The sequence below is a fragment of the Pleurodeles waltl genome, chromosome 11 (assembly GCF_031143425.1).
Source record: "Pleurodeles waltl isolate 20211129_DDA chromosome 11, aPleWal1.hap1.20221129, whole genome shotgun sequence".
NCBI classification, from domain to species: domain Eukaryota; kingdom Metazoa; phylum Chordata; class Amphibia; order Caudata; family Salamandridae; genus Pleurodeles; species Pleurodeles waltl.
In genome coordinates, this window is record NC_090450.1 from 351,803,052 (window position 1) to 351,830,130 (window position 27,079).

General features: G+C 43.3%; 1 protein-coding gene across 1 annotated transcript in view; it reads right to left on the bottom strand.

Annotated features, from left to right (window-relative positions):
• Positions 1-27,079, bottom strand: part of SNED1 (sushi, nidogen and EGF like domains 1) — a 2,603,997-nt gene that overhangs the window by 860,259 nt on the left and 1,716,659 nt on the right. Inside the window, exons 20-21 of the mRNA XM_069213662.1 lie at positions 14,567-14,863; positions 13,300-13,483 (exon numbers count right to left, since the gene is read on the bottom strand). Of these exons, the coding sequence (XP_069069763.1) occupies positions 13,300-13,483; positions 14,567-14,863 (481 nt within the window). The remainder of the gene's footprint in view (positions 1-13,299; positions 13,484-14,566; positions 14,864-27,079) is intronic.

The window sequence follows — 27,079 nt, forward strand, 5'->3', positions numbered from 1 at the left end:
ACCCCCTTCCCCTCTTACTCACCCTTGCTACCGCTGTTTCAATTACCGGGCACCCAAATTATTTCAATACATCATAACACACGGGACATAAATACACTGAAGGTAGGCGATTTATACTCCCATTCCGCGCTGTACTCCTTTACGGAACTGGTGTCTGCCGGGGTGATGCACAATGGGGCCTTTTTGACATACAGCGCCATTAAACGGCTGCTAAACAAGATTTGGGGCCTCGGCAATAACGAACCCCCTGAATCCCCATTGCTCACCACTATCCTTACAATAGCGCAAAAGGAACCATAACTAAAATATACAAAATACTATTAGCAGCAGTCTGTACCACCCTGCCGCACGCTAAAGCACGCTGGGACATGGTCCTTCCTACACCATTACCACAAAAAACCTGGATCGCAGCTCTTGCAACGATCAAATCAATATCCCGAAATCCTCGCTTAAGCTACACCCAATTCAATTATATTCACCATTCTTACTTATCCCCAGCCCGCATTCTAAGAATATACCCGAACACAACCCCGTCATGCCCAAGATGTGCTACCCCGGCAGCTGACTTTTACCACATGGTTTGGAGTTGTCACTCAATAAACTCAGCCTGGCACCGAGTTACAAACGTCATAGCAGACATCTCATCCCTCGCATTATCCCCCACACCAGAGTCCTGCTTATTGGGCATACGTCACCGTACTAAGGGAGATAAACAGACACACAGATTCATAGACTTAGCGTTTGTTGTCTTCAAACGTCTGATTGCAACACATTGGAAGGCTCCACATGTTCCATCCCACTTGGTTTGGCTGCGCGACCTACATAGTCGTTCACAGGCCGAGGCGCAGACACTCAACCTACTGCAACGCAAAGGTCTCATTGAGGTGGGCCCCGAAGTCTGGAATACCTTTGTGGTGGCAATAGAAGCGCGCGATGACTTGCACCCCCGTGAATAGTGCACCATACACAAATCTCACAGCCAGGTGGATACGGTCAGCAGGATACTTGTACTGCCTCAATCTCATTTATTGACATTGCTGACATTCTCATTCTTACCCTCAAAGTATTAACCTAACACATCAGGCTGTTTTCACTGTGTACAAGACTTTACGCAGGTCAAACCCAGCTCGCTCAATGCCAACTATGCTCAGCATCCCGCTGAACTCCGCAAAACATAATCCTTGCCCCCCCTCTATCCCCCGCTCTACACACACTTACATATATCAGCTGCATTCCTTCCTCTAACCTCTCCCTACCTCTGTTTGAGGTAGCGAATATTATCAATGACATTAGTCGTGCTTAGCTGCATTGTTATTCGGCAAGTAGTTGTCGCACAGTATTTAAGCTGTATGTTTCTTCTTTTTCTGCTTTGTTAGCAATATCTTATGTTTGTTTATAATTTGATTTCTTCTCTCTCTCTTTCATACCAGTTAATATGCAACGAGGCTGTGCAAGTTTATATATGCAAGCAAATAATTCGATAAATTGTTAACAGCCAATGTACTGGTATGTGAATGTTATGCTTAATAAACAGATTTTAAAAAAAAGTAAGCCCTCGGTGAGGAGGTATCTGGCCTCGTGTAACTCATTAGTGGATACGACATACTGCCTTGCCCCGCTGGAGAAACCTGAGGTCAAACAAATAGACTCATTCCAAAGGTAACAATCTTGACCGGGTGACGGCGTCAAAGTATCTGACAGATGATAGACTTCCTTGGGCACAAGTTTTCCCTGTCCCATTCGCAACTTCTCCTGCCAAAATCAACTACTTCAGCGGGACCTTGCTCAGTACTGATCACACTTGAAAGGGACTTTGCTAGATACAGCCTGCTGCCTTGCCCCAGTGGAGGATTCTGACTTCCATTTCAGAGACTAAGTCAGACTGTAACATTTTTGACCAGAACAAACCTGCTTGGTGTATCTGACTCGCAGTCCATCCCGGTCAGTCTGATATGCCAAGGTCCCACTCAACCATGAACATTACTGAGTGGCGCTTTACTTTTTCTTGCTGCTTTTTCCTTCACTTTCTTTAAATTTTATACCTCTAGACCTGTATTAAATTTTTGGCATCTTGGTGTCATTACTTTTATTAAATTGTACTCTATTTTTATAAATTGGAGTTGGATTTTTTATTGTGTTGTCATTTTGACTTTGTAACTGTTTTAGTTCTTCTACACGTTTCACACATTTTCTCTAGCCTTTACCTGGATTTAACAGGTAGCAACTTTATTACTTGTGGTCGACCACTGCCCACCCCAAATAATAAATCACTCTCTTACTAGTCCATGTAATGAATTGCGCTATTGTAATATTGTGTTGTAATTGACTCGATGTATGATATTGCAGGTTTTATGGATAGGCTTAATGAAACTGCATTACCAAATAAATGATTCAATTGAAGTGAGGGGTTGTGGGTGAGACTGGCTGTCCGAAGAGGGAGATTCCTGGTGCTGGGTGAAGCTGGGGCAAACAGGCTGAATTAGCAACACATACTGGTGACTCTTCTGAGTGTTGCTGACCCTGATTCCCTGAGGTCATGTTGACAAAAATGGGATATAAACAAAAGTGTCAGCTTGTGGCAGAAATGGTTGTAGTTTTTGCACACTTCAAGCATACCTTGGATTGGGTGCTGACATTTTTATGGTCTGTGGTCACCCTGGAATTTATTTTAGTATGACATTTTGTAGGCGGTGGGGGGCATGTTGCTGATTGGGGCTCCAGTGGTCCTAGTTTCATGTAAAAGTCTTATAAAGATTTGCTGGTGGTTGGCTGGTGCAGCAACTTAATGTGTTTCCTGATAAAGTGTTTAGTAATTTGTGGCAGCTTGTGGACATTATAGTAATCGTAGGCTGATTTGGCAAATTGAAACATGATGTAGCAGGATTAGGTCCATTGGGCACCTTGGGATGTGTAACCAGTGTTACTGGCATCTCCGGGGAAGTTCTGGTATTAGGCTGAAACAGCAATTTGGACATTGCTCTGCTGCCCTTGGAAGAACTTGTCCCCTCTATCAGCTGGTAAGGTTGTCCAGACACAACAAGCTTCCCTTGTACTCAGCCTCTTTATTTACTGAATATTGATTCCATGTGACAAATTTCAGGAACTTCCACAGAGCCAAGTAAATGAAGATGCCTGGCCTATGGTTAAAGTGATTCAATGTCTTTTTATAAACAACTTTATTGGCCTTGTGAGATACAGAATGCCAACAAGAATGCATCAAAAGATCTGTGGAGCATACAGGCTGTCACTATTTTCCTTAACACTTAGATATATAAGTCATTACATCATCAGAATCAATCATCACATGGAAGCAAATCATTCATCAAGTATTTTGCTTGTTTTACATAGGTACTTCATTGGGTAAGTAAGTAAGTTGAGTTGCACTGTATTATGATTCCCAGTATCCCCACATTCTATCATGTTTAGCTGGACATCCACTGGCTTTATAAAGAGGATCTTTTAAGACCATACATTTGTTATTTGTATTACCAAGTTGATAATAATCTGAGGTGTGCTTTGTCTCCAATGTTATTCTATGTCTCTAATACAACTTGAAAATCTAGATTTAAAAATACCATAACATAACAAAGCTGCTCATGTTGGCTAATAAACCTTCAGTTCCTGGAATGTACACGACAGGAGTCTCCCACGCGCAGCCCTCACATGCTTGCACACACAGGTACACACATGTCCACTTGTGACCAAACACAAAAGCATTCCCCAGGCTGGAGCATGTGCTCCCCAGTTAGGAATGCTGTGCTCTCCATGTTGCTATGGCTGCAGTCTCTGTGGCCAGAAGGTGTTCAACATGAGGTTTTATGCTGCGCAATGCCTTCCAGAGGCAGAAGTCTGCAGCTGTATTGTTTTGATTAAGAAGATGATGCCCTTTAGGGGCTATGTTTAAATACCTTATTTGTGTGAAAAGTTATAGTAAGTACACCAATCACCCAGATTGGAGATGGGGGGGCAAACGGGCCATTCATGGTCTTGGACTTACCTTCAGCTGACAACAGCATTAGATTCACCATGGGAAAAGAAAAGGGCCAGGGAGCCCAGACCAAAATCAACAAATTAATTATGCCCCACAGTGGAGCTTCGAGGGGACCACCCGAGGGTCTCTCACCGATGTGGAAGACTGAACCTCCGGACACTGGAGCCATCCTACAGGAGATTCAGGCTTCACGTGGAGTGATGGAGACCCGGATTAGCGAGTTGGGGCTCGACATGACTCTGCTCTGCCATGATCTCCGTAGTGTAGCCAGTTGGGTCACAGAGGCTGAATCACGTGTGCCCCCAATGAAAGATGACATTACGGCCCTCAAATCCACTGTAATGATGCTCTTATCAAATATCAGACAACTTGAATAAAGGGCAGTGGATGCCAAAAACAGGTCATGCCGTAATAACTGATTGTGTGTGGTGTTTCTGGTAGGATCTGATGCCGCAGGCCCGAATAAATTCTTGGAGAAGTGGCTCAAATCATTGATACTGGTGGGGTGCTCTTGCAGTGGTTTGTGATCAAACAGGCCCAGAGGTCAATGTCTCAGAAACCTCTCCCTGGCCCGCTCTCCCAACCAATGATTGCTCATATAATGAACTACCAGGACAGGGATGCAATACTTCGAGGAGCCTGGACGTTAGGGGACTTAATGTTTTAATCCACCTGTCTAATGATATTCCCTGTCTATACGACCCTAGTACATCGTAGGTGGAAATTCTGTAACAAGGTCAAACAGAAATTGCTGGTAATCAACTTAACCATACATGCTGATATTCCCAGCTACCTTGAAGTTGATACACAATGTGCAGACATAATTCCTTGAAACCCCAGATGAAGCCTGGGAATGGGTGGCAGAGAGGAAGAACCTCTACGGGCAACAGGTAATGACAGCAGACACTTCAGAAGGATCCCGCTCCTGCAGGGAGACTCATTCTTGGAAAGGATGGCGCTGCAATTCCAGTCCCCTGACACTTCGGACAAAAAACAGAGCTCATCACCCCCCGTGGTTAGCTTGAACCCTGCCACCCCAGTTCTGGACTGTCCTCCAGAGGGGGGGGGAACAAGAGACATTGGCTGACCCAGCAGAACATTAATCCTCCGTAGCTAATTGAAGATGCGGAAGGCCTGCTGCACTCTTAGTGATGTATGGCCCGGTTTTACCCTCCCTCTTGAACGTGAATCCATGGTGCATACCGTATCTATAATAATAATGGCTCTCACGGATCAGATCCTTTGTAATCGGAGGTTACATTGGACCCCCGTACATGTTATATCATTTGTGTTATGTTTTAGAGATGTTTCGGGTGACATATGCTTCTGGGGTAAGGGCTGTTGAGGTGTTTGAGTTTGCTTTGTTCCATTTTGGTACCCTATGTAGGGGAGTTTCTTTTTCCTCTTGCACACATTTACTGTTCAATACCAGTGCAAAGCAGACATATTCTCTCATTGCTCACTGGGGATCCCCACTACAGTTCAGACCTGGAGCTCTGGACTCCCTGACCACTGTCAAATCTTCCCTTAAGGTTAATTTCTCGGTCCCCTCTTGGAATATGAACAGTCTAGTACCACATTAAACAGACCGCTATCACCTGCTATGCCAAACGAAATATGCGCGCAGTGCTTACGCTCCAAGAGTCTCACCTGATGGGCACAAAATGGACGTTCTTAGTATGCTATGACTTTGACAGAGTGTTTCATGCCACTGAACAGATGAAAATCCAGGCTGGGTGGGCCAGCTGATGCGAAGCAAGGGCCGCAGCACTGGGCCACGTGGCCCTGCATAAGAGGTCTCTGCATGTCCTGCTCGCAGACTACTGGCCTGTCTGGCCAATTATTGTCCTGCACAGGCCACTGCTACCAGCAGCAGCATGTGGAAATGCACAGGTTGGGTGTCCCCAGCCAAAAACAGGAGAGGGGCTACAGATGCCACACCACCCCCCAGCTGTACAGCACAGGCCTCCTCACCTCCAGGCCTGCTTGCTGAGCCCAATCACAATCTGCCAAAGCTGTCGGGGATCAACGCCTTCATGCAGAAGAATGTCAGCCACCAGACAATACGAGTGAGAGCCCGCTGTTCTGCCTTGGAGGCTCAGAGGCTCGGTGGGCAAACTGCAGTAATTTAGGGTGCCGCAGTCCACGCCACCAGCAGTGGGCATGGGGGCACCAAAACTGGGGGACACCAGCTGACTGAAGAAAGGGTATCAAATAGTCTGTGCAGCACAGGCCTTCCCTCCTCTTCTCCCAGGATGGGCCAAGGTACACTCCACCATGGCCACCGACGGTCTGTTCCCACTCCTAGGGGACCCTGGGTGACAAGGAGGGGGGTTGATGCCACCACTCAGGCATGCATGGTGTCAGTGGGAGCCCGCAGGGGCAAGCAGGATGGTGCAGGGTCAGACAGAGATGTAGGAGCTCGCTTAGCAAGAGCACCCACTATCTTGGCTGTCTCAGCCACGCCCTCTCTTGCAAATGCATGTATTTATAGAAATGCTTTTATACAATAAATAGACCTTTTGTAAAAGCTCATATGCAACCATTTCACCCTGGCATGGCACATCTCCCAACGTGGATATCCCACTCATTTCCTAGACCAAGAATCTCTCAAGAATAGATACTTGAGTGAGCCACAAACTAACCCAAAACAGTATCTTACTAGTCAAGTGACTAAGCCAGCCCATGGTTCCTATAGCTTCATGCCAAAGACAAAACACTGTCAAGGAAGCTTTGAAATTGCAGCTGGCACACAGCCTCGGTACAGACAATTTACAGGATACATATCAACAATAACCCAAAGGTCCAGCTGGATTGCCGGATCTGAGTCAGTGCCAAAGAGCCAGTCATTTATTTCAGTGAGATCCACTAATACATTATGTCAACCATACCCACTTCCTTACCCAACCCACCACAATGAACAGACTTGTACTGGGAACTCCGGGCACACCTTTCTTCCACAGGAAGGATCAAATCCATGCAGTGGCTTGTATTAGCGTTGTCTAGATATATAAGCATTGGCATAACGTGCATCAGATTAATTGTCTGAAAAAAACAACCAGAGAGCAACCAAGTCTTCAGACAACTAGGAGCCATACATGATTGGAATGGAGCCTGATCATTACAGGGAGCTTGTTTTAACGGTTAACAGTCAGTTAGAAGAAAGCATAGCTCCGAAAATCGGCTTCTTTCACTTTAAGCACACAAGGAGTTACAGATGTGAAGAGTGAAGATGCTGAGTAGGGATGTAATGGAGAAACATATGCTGGAAGGGCAGTTTTGTAATGAGCTTGGTGACAAATGCAGAAGGCTTAAACCAAGAGTTTTGTCTTTCAATGGAAAGCCAAGGCAAATCAGGCAAAAGATGTGAGAATGCCTAATGCGGTTGAGGAGACAGGTGGCAGCATTCTGAACATCTGAAATTGTGGAATGGAACCCTTGGATGAACCTAAACAAAGAGAACTGCCTTAAGGAAGCTGTTCCTCATGCAGGCAACATCACAAAGTGAGGTGCGAAATCTGGCCTGAGCATTGCTCGTCATGTTGTCCATGTTGAAGTTGAATATCATCTGCGTATGCCATGAAAGACAGCCCGCGAGAGTAGATAAGATGAGCGAAAGGGGCGACATACACTCACTTCCAAAACGATGGGTCAAGGGAAAATCCCTGAGGAACACCACAAGTTAGATGTTTAGGAGATTACTGCAAGAGAGGAAGAATCGAAGTGTATGAGCAATTATTGCTGGGCACACTGTTGTTTACCGTGTTGCATGGAGTGCTGGCATACTGCTTCATCACCACTTCATTGAGTTTGAAAATTCAACGTGACGCACAGTAGAAATCAGATATTGCGTCATTCAGCTTTAACTCACTATGCATGCACGACTTTACATGTATAAAAGTGTATTTCGGGTATTCTGGATTCGGTGGCGCCTGTAAGAACGTGTGGCTGCTCAACTGTCTCCACCGGCAGAAACTACCTCCAAGCCACCTTCTGCCTGCAGTGCCACAAGAGAGATGGAAATGTGGCGAAAAGCAGTGTATGATAAAATGTGTTGTAAAATGAGGGAATAAAGGCAGAATATGATAAACATGTGTTGTAAAATGGGAGGAAAGGGGAGCATATGATAAAACATGTTGCAAATTGCACTATTTAACCCATCATTTTATAAGAAAGTTCACGCGTTGAGAACACCCAGACCCTCCTTGCTGTGTTCAGGCTCTCTTGCTTTGCTGTGTCACTCTATGGAGTAGGGGGCTACTTTGGTAAAATTTGTCAGGGCTGTGTTTGGTACCTTTTCCCGCACTGCCTTCCTCTTCTGAGCCACTGCAAACTATCCTACTACCCGAGGGCATCTGGGAAGAACTTGCTGTTGATTATTATGGGATATTTGTGACGGGATAGTATCCTGTTGTTGCCATGGACAAATACTGCAGGTTTCAGAAGTTATGACTGATCCCAGCATGTCCGCTGATGATGTTTGGTATCCCTGTAGCTCTGTACTCCGAGTATGACGTATCATTCAACTGAAAAGATTTCAAGGACTTTGCAATGTAAGTGGTTTTCTATCATAGGGAAATCATTCCCTTTGGCTTTAGGCAATGTTAAATTATCGCCCTGCAGTTAATAATATACTGCACCCATTGGAGTGCGTCGCTGGCCACAATGCTTTTAATTCCAAACCCCTCACGGTCTATGACGAAAAAGTACTAAATTTAAATATAGTGGGGACGGTAATTAAATTAAATCTGAAAAACTGGATAGAATATATTAACCTTTTCGATAAAGTTCAGTTACAGGAAACATGGGCAACAAATGAGGTTCATTGTGACGCCTGATCTGTTACAAGGCGCCGGTATTCCTTTGGCTTCGAGCGGCTGACATATAGAGATAACGACGCTTCACTGGAAAAGAATATGACTTAGTCTTCTGAATAGCATCCTCATTTTTGCGGGGTCTCTTCCGAGGTGTCCATCTGTCTCTCATCTGTTCCTGAATGTCTGCTGGAGGGCAGATTTGTCACTCACTCACTCACTGTCGAATGCCTACACCTAACTGTCACGCCTGCTACTCAAACGGGGTGGCACCACCCCATCTCCACACTGCAGGCAGAATAAGCGACAAGTAATTTCCTCCGGGAAAGAGGAATACCAAGCTCTACCGAATACACCCTAGTGATAAGCAGAGAAGTACAAGTCAGGTACACGCTTGGACCGCGTCCTGGCAGATGACGTGGTCTCACTCCAGAATCAATAAATGAGGGGAAGTAAAGCACTGCCTCTGCGAAAGGGACTTCTTTTTTGATCATTAACAATCCAATAATGCCGGTAATCTGTCTAACAGTTATATAGTCTCAAACGTAGTCTTTAATATTTATTTAATGCGTGTTCTGAGGCACAACTTGCAGCTGTGCGAGGACATCTCAGCTGAGACTGTGTACACCTCTTGAACTTGTGTCTTCGATAACACGAGATAAGCGTTCGCGTGCTGCTCGTTTTAGAGGCGAGCTTTCTTTGTTTTCAAGGAAACCTGTTCTTTTCCATTGTGCCAGATTCTCTGTTGCATGCGATCACTGGGGCCACTTAACTCACTTAACTCACTTAAACGGTGAAGCCGAGGGCCCCTGATACCAGTGTCCATATTTAGTAAATACATCATAAAGAATAAGGGTAACCCAAAATAGAAGCACAATACACAAATGTAATAGTAATGACACACTAAAATGGGTCTCCTAAATGAAAACAGATATTTCATGGAGAAATTAGTCCCAAGTTAAATCAAATAATAGTCGATAGGAAGATGAAACTATGATCTGAGGCTGACTTCTTTATATAGTGACTGTGAATCTTCAGTATGCATGAAGTTCCAATGGTCCCCAATCTTTGTGTGGCCCAGAACACACGTGCAATGGAAAGGCACAATACCAATATATTACAGTAGAGGTAAGGAAACAAAAGGCTCACAACTAGCTCGTGCTCAGAAACGTTAAAAGAACACTGTAGTAAAATGAAGGACTGTATCAGCATTTGGGCGTATTGTCTTTACACTGAGGAAGCACTTCGGCACCCAGGTGCCAAGCTGCACAAGGGGCTACTAGCACACTTGGGGCCCAGAAACCACCAGTTTGATATAGGAAGGGGTGTGCTCCCCCAGCAGATTTATCACCCATTTCACAAGCACCTGTGGCATTGGAGTTCTCATTCATCCCACCACAGTCTTTGGAGTGGGGTCAGAAGAGCTCAATGAATGTGTGGGAATCAGTTGTTGCTGAGGTGGAAGTTTCATCAGAATAGCTCCAATCTCGGGGACAAAAGGAGGGCAAAATGCCATGTGCTGTCTGGCTTTTCTGGTCTTCTTGAGTTAGCTGGGGGCTCCATGGAGGCAGGGCAGGAGCTGCAGCAGGACAGTTGTGCAGTGCTTCAGAGAAACTACAGGGCTAGTTCATCAAAAGATGCCCACTAAGCTTCCAGGCAGCTCCAGCTTGCATTTCTATAGTTAGGCACTTGGGCAGGTGCCCACTGCACTTCAGTGTCCAGTGAATCCTTCCGGTTCAAATGTCCTTTTACTCAGGCTGTGCTACTCTTTCCCCATCCCCTTGCAGAGTTTGCGGAAGGTAATCTCCCCTAGGCACTCTCAGCCAATGTGCGGAGGCCGGGGCATACATTTGAAGGGCTGCTGTGGAATTAAACTATGTAGGTTCCTGCCCGATAGACAGAGAAACAAAAACATAAGGAAGAAGTTAGGAATCAGCTTATCATACTCAGAAATCATCATGGCATTTTTTTAGATAAATGTTTGTAGGTTTAAGGCCTCCCCCCCACCAGTGGGGAATTAAAAAGGATCCTCCTGGATAAAGGTCAAAGGATGTACAGCAACAAGTCTTCTGTCCATTATCTGGTAATTGGAGCACCCGGTATAGTATTGGAAGCCATGATCAGGGGAGGCTCAATTGTTAGGACCATCCTCTTAGAGACGGGTGGGAGTAGATATTTGCTGAGGCACTACAGGAGAATGATGAGTCAACCCCTGGAATGGAACCTGGGATTCATTTGGTGATCATACCTGGGTCAGTATGGCCAAGTGATTCCAGGTGCAGTATCACTCAGTGTAAAGCTGAACCCCACGATACAGAGAATAATTTTTAAACTATACATCGATTTGGAGCTCAGCTATTAGTACCATGAGACAAAAAGTTGATTGTTGGTTCAAGAAGACAGAGCAATCTGCCAGTAACAGGCTCCAACCGTGAGGGTGAGGAGTCCTAATTAAAATATGAGGATTCCAAGTGACTCAGAAGAGAACATCCATCCATGGACAAAGGTGGTGAGCAAGGGCACTTCAGGCCCCCTAGTTGGGATGGGACAGTATTATGTTGGATTATTTACACTGCCAGATCAAATGGATATTTGGCATCTGGAATGGTCTGGTTGTACACTCCAAGGCTGTTATGGTGCTTGTGTCTTCAGCCTTGGCCCATATACCCAATGGTAAGTGCTGGTACAGAGGTATGACTAGAAGCACCCATAGAGGGGTATCCTGGGGATGGAGCACTGTCCTGTAGTGAAGGGGTACATTTGTCATCCGGGGTCCTCAGGTTCCTCTTTTCCCATTCACACAATTTTAGGGGCCATTGCTGAAGCCTCCCAGTGGTGTCAGGGGAAGGGCGAGAATGTCAATAACCTCTTCGCCCTGTGGTGGAATTGCTCGCAGCAGAAAAAGGGGGTTACCCTAATATTTGGACTGATTTACTGAGCTGACCCCCTGGAGAGGTATTGATTTGTGTGAGCAATGGACAGGCAGGAGGGGGGCTGACCTGCTGGTGGTCCTGGGCCTTTCTGCCCTACCCCAGGATGCCTGGAATTGAACATTCTGGGGGGATTACACTGGTGACAGGTACCCCGGCAGGGACGGAGAGCTATGCGATAGCCTGGTGTAGGTGTTGGTATAGCACTGCGGGTATTGCCCATCCTTCTGTGAGATGGAGGGGAAGTTGCCACTAAGGTATGCTTGCCATGAAACCCCAAGACACCCCTGGTTGAGGGCATGGAGATGGATAAGAAATGGGGCCTTCTGGCACTATGCATTCTGGAATGTTGCTCTGTACTGGAAAGTGGTGATAATTGTACTGCTTGTACAATCCTTGAGCTGTTTTGCTGATCTTAGGTACTGTATTCACATAACTCTAATGTCTGCTTAACAATGGTTCTCATTACTTGCTGATGCTGTGTGAATAAAGATAAATGGCTACACCGTGGCTAAGCCATATTTAAAGTTGTCTCTCTCCTTGTGAGTCTATTCAGTGGGGGACATCAACTTGCACATTGTGTGCGCACTATAATATTTCCTGTTTCATGCGAGGCACACAATAGCTGGACATGAAAGAGAGCAGATGTACTCAAGGTTTGCTCCACCAGTAGCTTCACTGACATGCAGTAGTATTATTAAGCCTGTGTGTAGTGTGTCTTCTGCTGAACAAAGCATTTTACTGTTCACCCTGAAGTGTCAATGGCCAGTGGTATATTTTGCGGCGGATACTGCAAATGTCATGAGTTCGGAGTGAGGGGGACTGGATGTACCTGTACCGCCAAATGTCTATCATATGATGCATCTTTTTGATCTTCCAGCACTCATTTCTCCTTGTTCTCTTTCATACCGTAACCTTTGAATACACAAGTTATGCGAACAACCTTGAGCCTGATTTAGAGATTGGTGGATGCCTTATTACAAGCGTCTTAGGCTACAATGCATTTGTAATAAGGTGGACGGGATATCCATCACGGTTGTTATCGAGTAACCCGTCCGGCAAACTCTTACTCAAGCTTGCAACTTTGCCTTTCTCTCTATCTCTTCTCTGACCCTGATAACAACTGTGGAGCTAATATAGTTTTGAGTGCAAACTCCTGTTTGCGCCTGAAACGGGACTCCAAGTCAGGTAATATTTACACATGCATAAACTGTATGTGTGCTATTTTGACTATAAACAAATTGTATAACCTGCATGACTTGACCACAGATTTATTGTAGGTAAATCTTGGCAAGGATCTTGTCACCAAACTGCATGAAATTCTGATCTGCGTATAACGGAAAGCATGCTAGAATGCAAAACATTTAATTTTGTGATTTTTGCCAACAAGATTCTTGCCCAATTTAATATGCCAAACTCTTGTGAGCAAAGATGGTGAACATACCCAATAAATGCATGGGCAAGTATAGCACAACTTGGAATGACGATTCTGGTACAAATTAAACATTACTCTAAAACAGAATTAGCCCATTAGTTCTCCTGGTGTGCTGGCCCCACTCCTCACCAGAATGTGTATTTGTTAGTGCTGGGTTGTACGTCCCCATGGCGGTCCTCTTCGTCACCTGGATGGTGGATGGTTACCCGGATCCTGCTGACAGTTGAGTGCGTCACCTTGTTCAACCTCCATTTTACCACAATGGAGTCAGCTGTGGTGTTGTGTACCTGGAGTACATCAACAGGACGTGGCCCTGACAGGATGAGAAAGGATGTAAGAGTCAATGCTTAGTAGGACGACGCCCAACTAATTTCAATAATATGGCACAGATTTAAGGATTGCAACTATGCCTTCACATTGACACTTACTGACAAGAGCTACAAGTGCTGCTAAATAAATACAGTCATGAGTGAAAGAAGTGCTTCATAGGTGATTGTGGCAGCAATTGCATGTTAAATGAACCTCACACCCAATTAGAGGACACAACTCGTGAATTTACCTGAAATTGTTCTCTAGTGCACTAACAAGGTCTCTTAGCACATCTGTGACGCAAACTAGTCAGGGTTTGCAATGCAGCTAAGTGCTGCTCAGTACTCTAGGCGAACAAGCCGGAAAGCAGAGAGGTGAGTGCTGTGAATGACACCATACATGTGGTATTATGAATGATGAAGATGTCCTAGCAACCTGATGATGAGTTGGTGCCAACTACCCATAAGTCTGTGAACGTGGTTAGTCGAACAGCAAGCACTATTCGCTGGATTTGGACTGGAATGCTTACTTTATTGGAGGTGAAAAATCGATAAAGCCAAGCACTGTTATCAATCACAACACCCGTCTGTCTGAGAGCGCAGCTCGAGTGATGATGGGCACTGTTGATACTAAAGGTATGATGAAATGGCGTTGTCACTCTGGGGCTATGGCCTTTAAATTCCGCTACTCAAAAATATAAATACTGCATCCTATTTTGAGAGGGCACTTCTTAATTATGGTGGCAATTACTTTCGTTTACTTAGAGTAACATCTCATCATTCAATTTTTTTTCAAAAAAATCTATTTAATCAGATGGGCCCATGTATGAGCTCGCAAGTTTTTAAGGCCCGTTTGCTTGCACTTCCTTGGCTAGATGTCATATATTTGCTCTGGTACACGGAGACCATGCACCAGAAATGTGGATGGAGAAGCCAGTGAAAAAATATTTCCACCAAGTGACAGGCATAAAAAACACTTGCACTGATCGACCACTGTGTTTTTTGGACTAATCTGTCCCACGAATATTTATTTTTGGTCTGTGCAAACACTGATTGGTCAGTGCAAACATATAATTTGGCATACTTACGTGTGCGTGTGACAAGGGTAATGGGTCGGCTGATGTCATTTTTATTGTTCACATTGCGCTTGACGGAGAAGAGGGAGATATTGTAGGCCCTGCCCGCTGCCAATGCCCGCAGATGGTGCGAAGAGCGGCTCCCGTCTACGAAGTCTGTCCTCCGAAAAGTGCCATCAAATGAGATGTATGTTACTGCATAGCCGTCAAGCACCTCCTGCCCAGTGCTGTCCTTTGGAGGCTGCCACGAGATGGAGACACCTTGCTCCTCCACATTTTCCACCGCCATTGAAGTAGGAGGCAAAAGATCTGTAAGAGAGGGAGAAATATGGGTGAGCGAGTCACAAGTGTGGATTGAGTAGAGGAGAAATAGTAGAGGAAGAGTGAGAGGTGAGAATAAGTTTTCTCCTATAGGTCAGTATTAGAAAACAGTTGCACCTATGTCGATGAGATCCTTGGACCAAGTGAAGAGTGTGGTAATACCAAACACATTCAATCAAATCTACTCAACATCAATACTATCAAACATTCCAGCAAAATTACGCAAACAAGCAATGATAATATTTGTGCAACAGAAACATATTTTAAATCATTTGACATTGACATCAGGCAATTTCCGAATTCAAAGATCAATACATAAAAAGTTATGGGGGTGGTTGTCACTATTGCTATCACAAATAAGGACAAGCACGTGTGGAGAGGGACTAACACAAGCAGCAAAAAGCAAAGGAAAAGAAGGAAATCATTTGAGAAAAAATCATCTATCTCGGATTAGATTAGTCTAACTAATAAAAGGAAAATAGGTGTCAGCATGCTAACCTAATTAAAATAATGCAAAGGAACAAATAAAATTGCAATTTTATATCTTTCCCGAAAACAGCATTCAGGTTAGATACAGCAACAAAATACGTCAGATCCAGCAGAGTGCACCAGGAACGTCATCAGGAGAAATGCAGAACACGAGCTTCATATCAGGAACAGGCATGGGACAAGGTAGCAATCAAATTCAAAGGGGCAACTTGGCAATATAAGAAGGATTTTCACAAGGTGAAGACTGAATATCATAAGAGGCAAAGAGGGACTGTCTAAAACTTTAAAAAGTCTCTACCTATATAGAAATGTGCAATGCAATTTGATTGGTCCACTCTGTAGAATCATATTTTGTAAAATGACAAATGTCCAATGAAATTTAGAACACCCATTAAATTTGAAACTTCTCCAGATTCTCTCAGGGTACTTGTGAAGTCATCTCTCCTTCTGTGTGACACCAGTAGTAACTAGCAGCTCTGTACACTAGTTGATACAAGCCAAAATCTTCCCATGGCTCACAACAGTTTTCTCCTTTCACATAGGAGTGAACATTTGACAATGGTACTGCTTTACTTTCCAGTCCTCATGTTCTAGTGTTGCAACAATGCAAGGCTAGTGCAGAATGAGCTTACACACAACACAATAGAACTCTTTACTAAACACATGAAATAGTCTGACGGAAAAATTCAGGTTTACGGGAAATAAATGATTCAGCTTTTTCATTAATGCTGTGAATATCAAGTTACAGGCCTAGTTATGCAAACACAAGATTTTTCAAACACATTAATCAAAATTATTAAAAACAAATACATTATTGTGCACCAATTCATTAATATTATAATTCATCATTAAACATGCAAAGCATTTTCAATAATTAATGCAATCTTTGTTAACAAATTACACTAAATAGGACTGAGATGCCATTTATATTTCTGCACGTGTAACTTTAAACCAATAACTCACATAAATCAACATAACTCATAATTATTTTCTAATCATAATTCATTCTATTGATTCATTATTCTCAAACACTGTCATAAATTAGGTTAGCATTTAATAAATGCAGTTCGGCACAACATCTGCCCTTGTAAACCAGGTGCTCAACGTGAGTAGGCACAAAGTCCACCATAATTCAAACGTGCACACTTTACATTACATGTTAATTCAACTCTGTTAGGCCTTTAAATGCAAATATAAAGTCGCCTAGTGCCGACTTCTGTGCAACTAATGTATTAGTAAATATTTTACTCTAACAATCCCTCCTCTGACAGCAATTTATGCCGTCATAAAAAGGACACTCTCATTTACAATGAGACAACACAAAACCTAGTTTTTCGATAACTTAAAGGCCTTTGTCTTCTAAAATGTTCAAATCTTTTCAGGTTCTTATAATAGCTGCTCCTCATTTTCTACATTTCAATTTCTTCCCTCCTCTGTTAATTCTTAGCTCTTTGTTTCTTCCAAGAATGATATTCTTTGTAAAGTCCAAGTGCAATGATAATGCACACAGTCACAATCAATGAAGGTTTCACGATCATTCTCACAATTTCCTTTCCTAAATCTCCAAACCAAGAAGCAACATTCGAAAATCCTTTTTACCTATAGATTCACAGACATTTATCTCTTTCAGATCTTTTAGGTCATGTTTCAGGTTTGTCATGTTTAATATGAATCTCCTTATCTCCTTGCTGTTATCAGGTATGTACGTGCAACAATGTTGCACCTGTAAAACTTTGCACACTTGCCTTCTTTTGCCAATAAGATGTCAAACGCAATACGATTATGCAAAACCATTGATCTCATGGCAACCATTTCCGTGTCCACTAACAGCATAGCACCTGCATAATCAGTTCACATCTTATCTAAAATAGTTGACAACTTTCTTATCTTGAAGTCATTCAGAATCACACCAATAGATGGAATCACTGCACCAGAAATGTCACCTGCAATCTCTCCTTCATTAGCTCCTCTCTTCGCCCTGGGATTATATTTTCTTTTTGTCAGAATCTTCCACATGGTAGATTTTCAGCAAAAACTACCCCTAAATAACATGTACCATACCAGCCTTTAAGCAGGTTGTAATAGGCATTTTTTTCCAAAAATGAAATCAACACCTGGTATGGCTGGAACTTCTCTGTTTAGCATAAAAGTCCAAGTACTCTTAAACAAAAACACATGTCTACATTCACTAGTCCCTATAAATTTATTATCAGTCTTCGACTGCGGCCTGTAAATATATATAGCTTCCATACATGTTGCTAATCAAAAGCTAAATGACCTTGTGTATCACCACATGAAAGATGTGTAGCATCTTTCTGCCAATGCTATAAAACGATTCCCTTTTCTATTCTATATTTTTATTGCCTTTCTTCTGTCATCTATCTGATTTATGAAATCCTTCTCTCCTTGTATGAAAATGCATGCCATGTTATTTTTGTGAGCATGAGCAGTGCCAAAGGTTAGTATTGGTTCAAAGAAACATACCACTATGTCAATGATCTTTGCCTTATCAATGTTACTCAAATGCTGATTAATAGGCACAAAGGAAATGACCAAGTCGTAGTCAGAGTAGAAATATTGACTATAGTCTTGATCATAGAAACGTGTTAAGAAAAAGCTACAGCTAATACCATAAGTTAAAGGCAGACTATGGTATGTAATTCCTTCCTGTTCAGATGAGTATACATTAGATGACAAATCTTCCTTTGAGTTGTGAAGATAAAGCAATCTTTCAACCTCATACAATTGATCTTGCTTTGAATGTGTTTCTCCATACACTGGTGTAACTGTGCTCTCTAACTTGTCTTTCAAGACACACTCAATCCAGCAATTACTAATATACTCACAATCACACCCATTATTGCTAACCCATTACACACAGATTTACAATTACTCCGTTTACCCTGATCCGGATTCATGACTTATCTAAAAACAGACAAAAAATACCAAATTCAAAAATGAAAAACAAAATTATAAATGTCAAGCGTCTCTAAAAAATAATCTTACCATGAGCAAAGTAAAATCAAAATTCAAAATAATTCACAGTCTTTTTGCACTTATTCTTAATAGTTCTTGATCTTCAAAAAATGTTATCAAGTTTATCAACAAGAGTTCTCAAAAGAGTTCAAAAGGAAATGTATTTAATAAATTACAATATGGTAATCACTTATTAGCACTCCCAGCAAATGATGACTCTGTGTATCAATTGGCAAGGTTATTTCAAGATTCAGCTCTAATGCAATTTCAAGTTCCAGAATGTTAAGCTGAATGTGCAAAGTCAAAATAAAAGGCCACAAATTTGTTCTCCCATTCATTTGCAGTAAAGTAAGTCCCTTCAGGTGCTGAGTAACTGCGGCGTGGCACTCTTTATCTCTTTGCTTTCCTTGTTGCACTGTTTTCACCGTCACTTTGATCTGATTCTTCAGCTGCGTCCGCTACTTCAGCAATCATTGGAAGCACATCTGCAACTGGTTCTGGACCGTTTGTGGGCCACTGGTCTTCTCATTGCATTTCATGTACTACTGGTACTGCAACATTTGCTGAGCTAGCAGGAACCATCTGACTTTGACTTGTTTCTCCTGCACCTTGGCCCCTGCACCTCCAAAAGTATTTGATGCGCTCAGACTTTCACCAGTTTGCGCAGGCTCTGCAGCAGCCACCTGTCCGGTCCTTACAGTTTGGCTAACCTGGGTCCCTTCACTCTCCGATTCTGACCCTAGAGGAACAGGCACTGTATTTTCAAGAGGACATGGACCTTTGCGTGTGTGGCTCGTATGACCCCAGTTCGGAAGACCAGCACACTTCACAGCTGTTGTAGTTACCAGAATAACTTGGTAAGGCCGTTTCCACCCAGCTCTAAGCAAGTCTTTCTTATGTGCTTTTTGACAAGCACCCAATCCCCAACCTCAAGTCGTGACACTGCTCCTGTGCCACTTGAGCTGTTGCTTCTTCCACCTCATGAGACAAGGAGCAAACCACATCAGTTAGTCCTTTGCAGTGACCCAGCACTAAGTCATCTGTTATGTTCACATGTGCATTTGCAGGCACGACTGGCAGTCTCATGGCACATCCCACGAGAATCTTGTGTGGTGACAATCCAGTCTTCCTGTCAGGGGTGCTACACATGCTCATCAGGAGAAGTGACAATGCATCAGGCCATTTTCATGTTGTAGAAGCACACACCTTTGCCAATCTGGACTTCAAAGTTCCATTCATCTGCACAACCAATCCAGATGCCTCTGGTCTGTAACTGCAGTGCAAACCTTGCTCATTCCGTAATGCTGCACACACCAGTTTGATAATCTTGTTATTAAAATGAGATCCTCGATCTGATTCCAAAGAAGTCGGGAAGCTGAACCGTGGAATCAACTCTCTTAATAACAGGTTCGCAACAATGAGGCTATCATCTCTGCGTGTTGGGTAACACACACACTATCACCAAGACGTACTTTCATTGCATGCAGGCATCTCAATGAAATCTAGCTGCATTCTGTTCTGATCTACCTATATGACTCAAATTAACCACAGTGCGTTTCCCTATGGTCATCTGCTGACATGTTACATATCTGCGACACACCGCTTCTGAATCTAGGGTTATACCATGTCTGTTTCAATGTCTTGATCATTGCATCTCTTCCACAGTGCACCTGCCAAGGGTAAAACCTTGCCATTGAAGGCAGCACACTATTTAGCAACACTGCTTTTCCTTAATTTGAAACCCAAACATCATCCTCATCTCTCTGTCCAGACTCCATTCCACTTAAGTAATTTCCTCTTGTAATCTCTTAGCCTCTTCTCAGGTGTCAATTGCTGTCATCAGAAAACTTTGGTTTGTCTCATTGGTGCTGCTTCCATCACTCCATTCCTCACTAAAGGATGTGCGATGTAGCGCACAGTATCTGGCTACTGGATCAGCATAGGCTTTGCCCAACAAGATATAATTGACTTTTGATGAGCTGCATATTTCACAACTGCAATTTTCACTGGTAACTGTAATGCTTTCAACAATTTCTAAATTATTTCACCATTTCAGATTGGCGATTCTGAAGCCGTCATAAAACCTCACTGGTACCACAACTGTCCGAAGTCGTGAACCACACCAAACCTATATTGACTATCAGTGAAAATGGTCACTTTGAGCGGTTCTGAGGTGTAGCATTTTCTAGTAAGAGCCACCAATTCGGCTACTTGGGCTGGAACTACTCCTTGAAGTCACAAAGCTTCTATCACTCATGAGACTGTGCAGACTGCATGCCCAGCTCTCATAATTCCTTCATTATCTCTCAGACAGGAGCCATCAACAAACATGACATAGTCATTTTCATCTAATGGGGTATCTTAAATATTGGGTGTAGGTCTGGTGCATAGCTCCGTCTCATTAAGACAGTCACATTCCATTTCATTTTATATTTTCACTAACCACTTGTAATAGTGTTGGCGGGTTTAAACAGTGCATCCTTTAATATTTACAATGGGAGAGCCTAAAATCAAGGACTCAAAGTGGGTCAAAAGTGCATAGGTCAAAAACTGGGTTTTGGTTCTGGTCAAAAGATCCTCCACGGAGCATGGAACAAAAACAGTCAAAAGATGACCAAAGACAATGCCTCTACACTGTCCCAAGCTTACACCAACAGCTGAAACAGATTTTAAAAAGGCAGGCAAAGCAGCAGCTATGGGATCAAGTGTTGCAGAAAAGTAAGTCACTGGTCTGTTGACCCCTCCTTGTAACTGCGTGAAAACCAAAAGTTCACAACCATCACGTTCATGACAAAACAATGAAAAGCATTTATTATAATCTGGCATTCTCAGAGCCTGGGCTTGACAGAGAACAAAATGGAACGACAATCTTGCTCACTTTTCTCAAATCTTTGACTATGTGGTATTTTCCATTGGGCTTCTGCAGTCCTGTGATAGAAGAATTACATGGACTTCCCATGACTTCCTTCAAAACTCCCTGCTCAACAAAGTTATAAATTGCAGGGGTAATTCATGCAATTACTTCTGGGGCCATATTATACTGAGGGATCATGGGAAACACAGCATTTGACTTCACTGTTATTTTAACTGGCCTCTGATTAGTCCAGTATCTTTTACTGAAAAATCCCAAACCTTCACCGTCACTGTTCCCTGTAATTCTTCAGGCAAAACATTAACTGTCATCATTGGGAATAATGAAATGAGAGGATTGATCTCATCAATTTTGCTGGGCATCTCATCATCACTATTTGTCTGGATTTCTATTCCTTTGTGACTGCAACTGGTAGAACAATTTATTTTGCATAATAGGTCACATCCTAATAGACTCACAGGACTTGAATTGCAAACCACAAATTAGTGCAAATCTTCAAAAGACCCTATTTTACCTGGAGTATGTTCTGTAATCGGGTTTGTCAAATGCTGACTTGCTACTCCTACCACCTGTACTTTTCCTCCTGACAAAGGCACATCTAGAACTTGTGCGGTTCTGACAATGGAACGCGTTGCTCCAGTGTTGACTAGGAATGAAACATCATGTCCCATCACTTTGGCATTTACATAGGGACCCTGCTGATCCACTTCTAAGGATGCAACCAGGACACATTCTTCCTCATCTGAACTATTACTGGTATGTGTTTCAGAAACATCATCATTACTGAAATCGATCAATGGATATTGTGTGGTTAACTGATTCACATTTGCCTTCTGGTTCTTATTTTGCTGAGGAGCCATATTATACTCCTACTTTATGGAATACAATAATCAGTAAAAGAAACCGATAAATGTAGAGTGGAAATACAGATTACTGCAACAGTAATGGGAAATCAGAGATAGAGAGCAATTGCTACTACACTGAGCATATAAAAGCAGTCACAGTAAATATTTTACCTCGGTGTAACAAGACGAGGTGAGAGACTGTGGTGAACAAGTGAACCCAAGGACAAACTGTTGCTAAATAAAGAAGCTGCCATGACAAGGATAGGCCAGAGAGAGACCAACGGCAATAGTTACCAGGAGAGAGTTTAGATACCCTTCTCTAGTGGTACACTAATCCAGGGACGGCGTTAGCATTAGTGGTGCTCAGTGGGACAATCCTTGTTGGTGCCCCCCAAAACCTCCTTCTTCACGAATTCTCTCAGGACCTCTTTCCACCAGTGCCCCTCATGTCTACAAAGCCCCTCTCTCACATGCATTTAATTTGTATTATGGTGCTACTCATACAAAGTGAAGGGTGTCAGAGAACTTTATAACACACACATTATACAGAGCCAATGAATCATACATGTGCAAATCAGACTTTAGCAGAGGTTCCCAACCGGTGGTCCGGGGACCCCTGGGGGTCCGCGAAGCATCCTCAGAGGGTCCGCGACGGCTTAAACACTTAAAGTATATTAACAGATTAGGTCCCCAGCTTTCAGTAATGACTTAGTGGGGGGTCCCCGGACTCCAATAACGATTCAGTGGGGGTCCCCGGATTCCAGTAATCATAAAGTGGGGGTCCACAGAAGTCAAAAGGTTGGGAACCACTGGTCTATAGGAAATGTTACATAAAACAATGAGGATTACAAGGTGTAGCAATCACATCATGCATATCAGTAAGCAGTATATTTTAAGAGATTTTGGTCTGGAGAAGCACAAACTCAGGATTTAAAACATACCACATTGGTTGGCTTTACTTATAAGAATGTTTTTCTACCCAAAGTAACCCCTTTTATCAACATTAGTATAATAGAGGACTGGGGGGAAAACATAATATTGTAACCTATACCATGCAGTTTGCCTGCAGCTCTTTGATAACAGTTCATAGCTCATTGTGCTATATTAGGATTGTAACTTATGAACTGCAAGTAACAAAATGATCTCTGTGACAAAAGCAGTAAGACACTGAGCTTCCCCTTTCAAATACAGTTCTCTGTTCTGTATGGTACATGTAATTTTTGGAGCAGACATACTATCCTTCGGAGCTACATTATCATGAGCGGAAACTGCCAACAGACAAAACTCAAACTCTCTCCAGCAGGAACATTAACCACCAGAGCTATCTTGACATTTTTATTGTTTCCTGAAAACTGCTGGACACAAGGAACTCTGCAGCAGGTGCTATTTCTAAATATGCCTCACCCCCCACAAACAAGATCACTGCCAGTTGCAGCTGCCCCGGTCACACCACCCTAGAACAGGTCCTGAATTGATCAGAAGAAAAACTGTAGAGCATGGCCTCTATAATGCTATTTAGCTGTACTATTTTTTAATCTTTCAGTGCCTTTTTCTTATGCTCCATTGGGAAGAATTTGCTTGCAAGCTTCTGAACCTCTCTGATCAATATAAACAATTAGCAGAAAGAAACATTGCTTTCTCTATGGTCTCAATTTGGGGTCCAAGTAAAACAAGGCCCACAGTAATAAACGCAGATCGAGATGGTTTTTGTATGGGCAATAAAATTGCCTGGTTACACTGTCTAAAGGTGGAAATTTCAAACAGTCATCACTAAAACCAAAACTGCAAGCAAAACAAGACTGCCAACTATTTGTTGATTGATGAGCACTTCAAAGTAATTTAGGACAGAGATGGGGCTGTGTGTCCGAGCTGCTAGAAAGTATTCACAGGCACAATCCTTGAAACTGCATCTAGAAAGAAACGTATTGAAGTTGAGAGCTATGCTCTTTAAAAATTGATGGCTGTTCTCTGCTCACTCATTGTGCCACTTGCTCCTAGGCACAAACTAGAGGTCATTATAATAGGACCAACTTATGTCCACTTCCTCAGTCCCTTAGAAACTACCCCACCCCCGTCCATACTCATATAAGGGGCAAAACAATCTTGTAAAAAAAAACGTAGTCCTCGGGTCTTATCCCCTGTCATTAATTAGCTATGGGCTATTACACCTCACAAGAGCTGAGTACTCCCCTAATTTCAATGGGCACACAAAAAGGCAAGCATGCCTATCCCTTTATGGTTTAAGCCCTGCTCTATGGTCGGAATCTGGTGACCACATCTGTTTTGGACCCCATCTCAGCCACAGTCTACACCGCTTCTGGAAAATGCTAACATCCCTTTTGACTACCACATTTTGGGGTATTCAAATCCAACCACTTTAGGAGAGTCTGCATTTGGTGTGACGGTTCACTGTTAGTCCATACCCAGCCCTTTGTGCAATTTTAGGTTAGTCCACGCCCTCAGGGCCAGACAGGCCTTTTATTCCACAAGGCATTTTCCCAGTAGGCTGGAAACATTGGAGGCCAGTTGTGAAATCCTAGGGCTGCTGTGGTTCCTCTCTCGCTTTACCCAGCCCCTGACATCAAGGCTTCAAGGCAAAGAGAGAAGGAGGGATGGAGACGGTAGAGAGAAAGCGATCAGAGAGGAAGAAGAGAGAGAGAGGAGAAAAGAGAAGACAGAGAGATAATAGATGGATAGAAAGAGAGAGATAGTGCAAGGAGATGAAGGGAGCATTCTGGTTTGAACATTTTTGCTAGGGCTGCTTTTGGTTCATCAGTCTGGCTCTGCAAACCCCAATTGTTAATACACTCTGGGTTATTTGTGCAGTGTACGGCTGTGACCAGGGGAGTTTTCAAACAATCCCTACCACCTCAAAGTGCCATAGGCATCACAGGAGGGACGCAAGTCTATTCCACAGGATCAATTATTTCATCCAAATATTTGTGGGAGTTTCAGTAACATCCATCGGCTCAACAGATATTTTCTCAATACAATTTATGTGTTGAGGAGAGTGGCAGAGGCTGCTAAGCTGTTCTCACAGGTCCATTATTTCTAATGATTCTTCCAGGGCGAGCACCTACATGATAACGATAATGCCCTCTGTAGTAATCCTACCCCTATCTTTGTGACATTCTAGATTAAACAGGATCCTAGAGTCCCTTTAAACACTGACACTCTCCCAGGAAAGGAGTGTAGGCCTTTGCTGGGTAATGAGGTCACCAGATTCCATAGTCTAATAACTGCCAGCTATTTTGGGATTTGTGGGAGTAGGCAAGAAGACCTTCTGATAAAACAGTAACTACAAATTATAGGATACAGACCATACCAAAATTGAGTTGACATGCATTAATGATTGTGAAACAACTGTTATACATTCCTTTGAATCAATTTTCAACTAAGTCATAGATGCAGTTTAAGCCATAAAGCAAGTAATTTGTACAAACACTCTTCACATTTTAACAAAACAGCTTTTAAAATATCTGTATGACGAACTGTCCTCTTGCAGACATGACAGGCATGAGAATTTCATTCCAAGAGAATATGTCTATGCAAGATGAGACTGTTCTGACTCTAACATTGATAGTAGCCACTTAAGTCATGTTCAACAGTTTCTGGGCACTGACAGCAGAGCTTACAACTGATACCTTCACAAGAAGAGAATGCAACTATCTCTGAGCCCAAATCTAAAGCGACTAAAGAGCACTTGTGTTCTCCAATGAACCCCTAACTGCAAATATCTCAGTATCCCTGCTGTAAGTATTGACATATGACACCCTGGTGGATACCCATCAACAATCAGCCTTAGTGGCAAAATCAGCTTTTGGTTTTAAAATGCTGCAAGGCAGTATCTTAGTTGCAAAATATGTCAAGCCACAGCTTCGAGAATTCCAGATATTAAATGTTACTAAACAAAACTTTATTTTTTTGTAATTGTTTTTATTAACATTTTACTGTTATACAAAGTCAGATCAATTTATGGCATTGACATACTCTTATCTTATCCATATATATCAGCGTTTACAATATCCAGATACAGCCATCAATTTATCATTGAAGAGCACTTAGTCTAGATCAGCATCCAGCCTCCATGTTTTTGGTTCTGCGTTTGGTCTGGATATGGCGTGGGTGCTCCCTTTTGTCATATACCGTGTTACCCATCTCTTGACTACGTAATAGTCTATGCCTATTTCTAACCAAACTATAAACATGATGGTGAGATGTGGGGTGGACAAATGCTAGCTGCGTGGGGGCGTTTCAACAGGTCTGTCGGGGGGGGCTAGGCCTGCACACTATCTCTGCGGCATTTTGTGTGTGTCTTTTTTTTTTTTTTTCCGTCTGGGGGGGTGGAGTATCCCTCAGATTATTAAGTTGTTTTGTCCCTGTGCCCTCTCAGTCAGCATCAGCCAAGGCCGGCCGAACCTGTCCGCTACATTCCTATCTCCTATGCAGGTAAAGTGTTGGGGCCAAACCCTTTCTGTCCGACTGATGTTAAGGTCATTGTGTCTCTTCTACCTCCATTACCCTCTCTTCTTGTTCTGCAGCTTCCCCCAACCCCTCTAGGGGGGGGGGGTTCCCACTTCTCGCTCCGGCCGCTCCCACTTGATCAGCACCTCCTCCCACAGTGGAGCAATGGGTGTCTGGTGCAACCCCGTGCCTCCTCCCGTTTCAACACCTGTAATTCAGCCTTTCCCATCTCGTCAAGTCTCGCCTCCAGTCCCCAAGGGTGGGGCACCTGGACAACCTCCAACCCATAGTGATTCATCTCCTAAAGAGCACCAATGCCAAGTCAAGGAAACGGCCGTCCATCCTCCTAGGGGCCGGCCCCGGGCACAAACCCAGCAGACACACAGATGGGGCCAAGACCAATGCGGTATCTAGGAGTCCCTCCAGGTCGGCCAACACTGCTTTCCAACATTGGTGGAGCTCAGGGCAGTGCCACACCATGTGGTCTAAGTCTGCGTCAGGTCCACCGCACCTAGGAAATACTTTAGGGTTGCCTCCGTATATAATGGTCAACCGGTG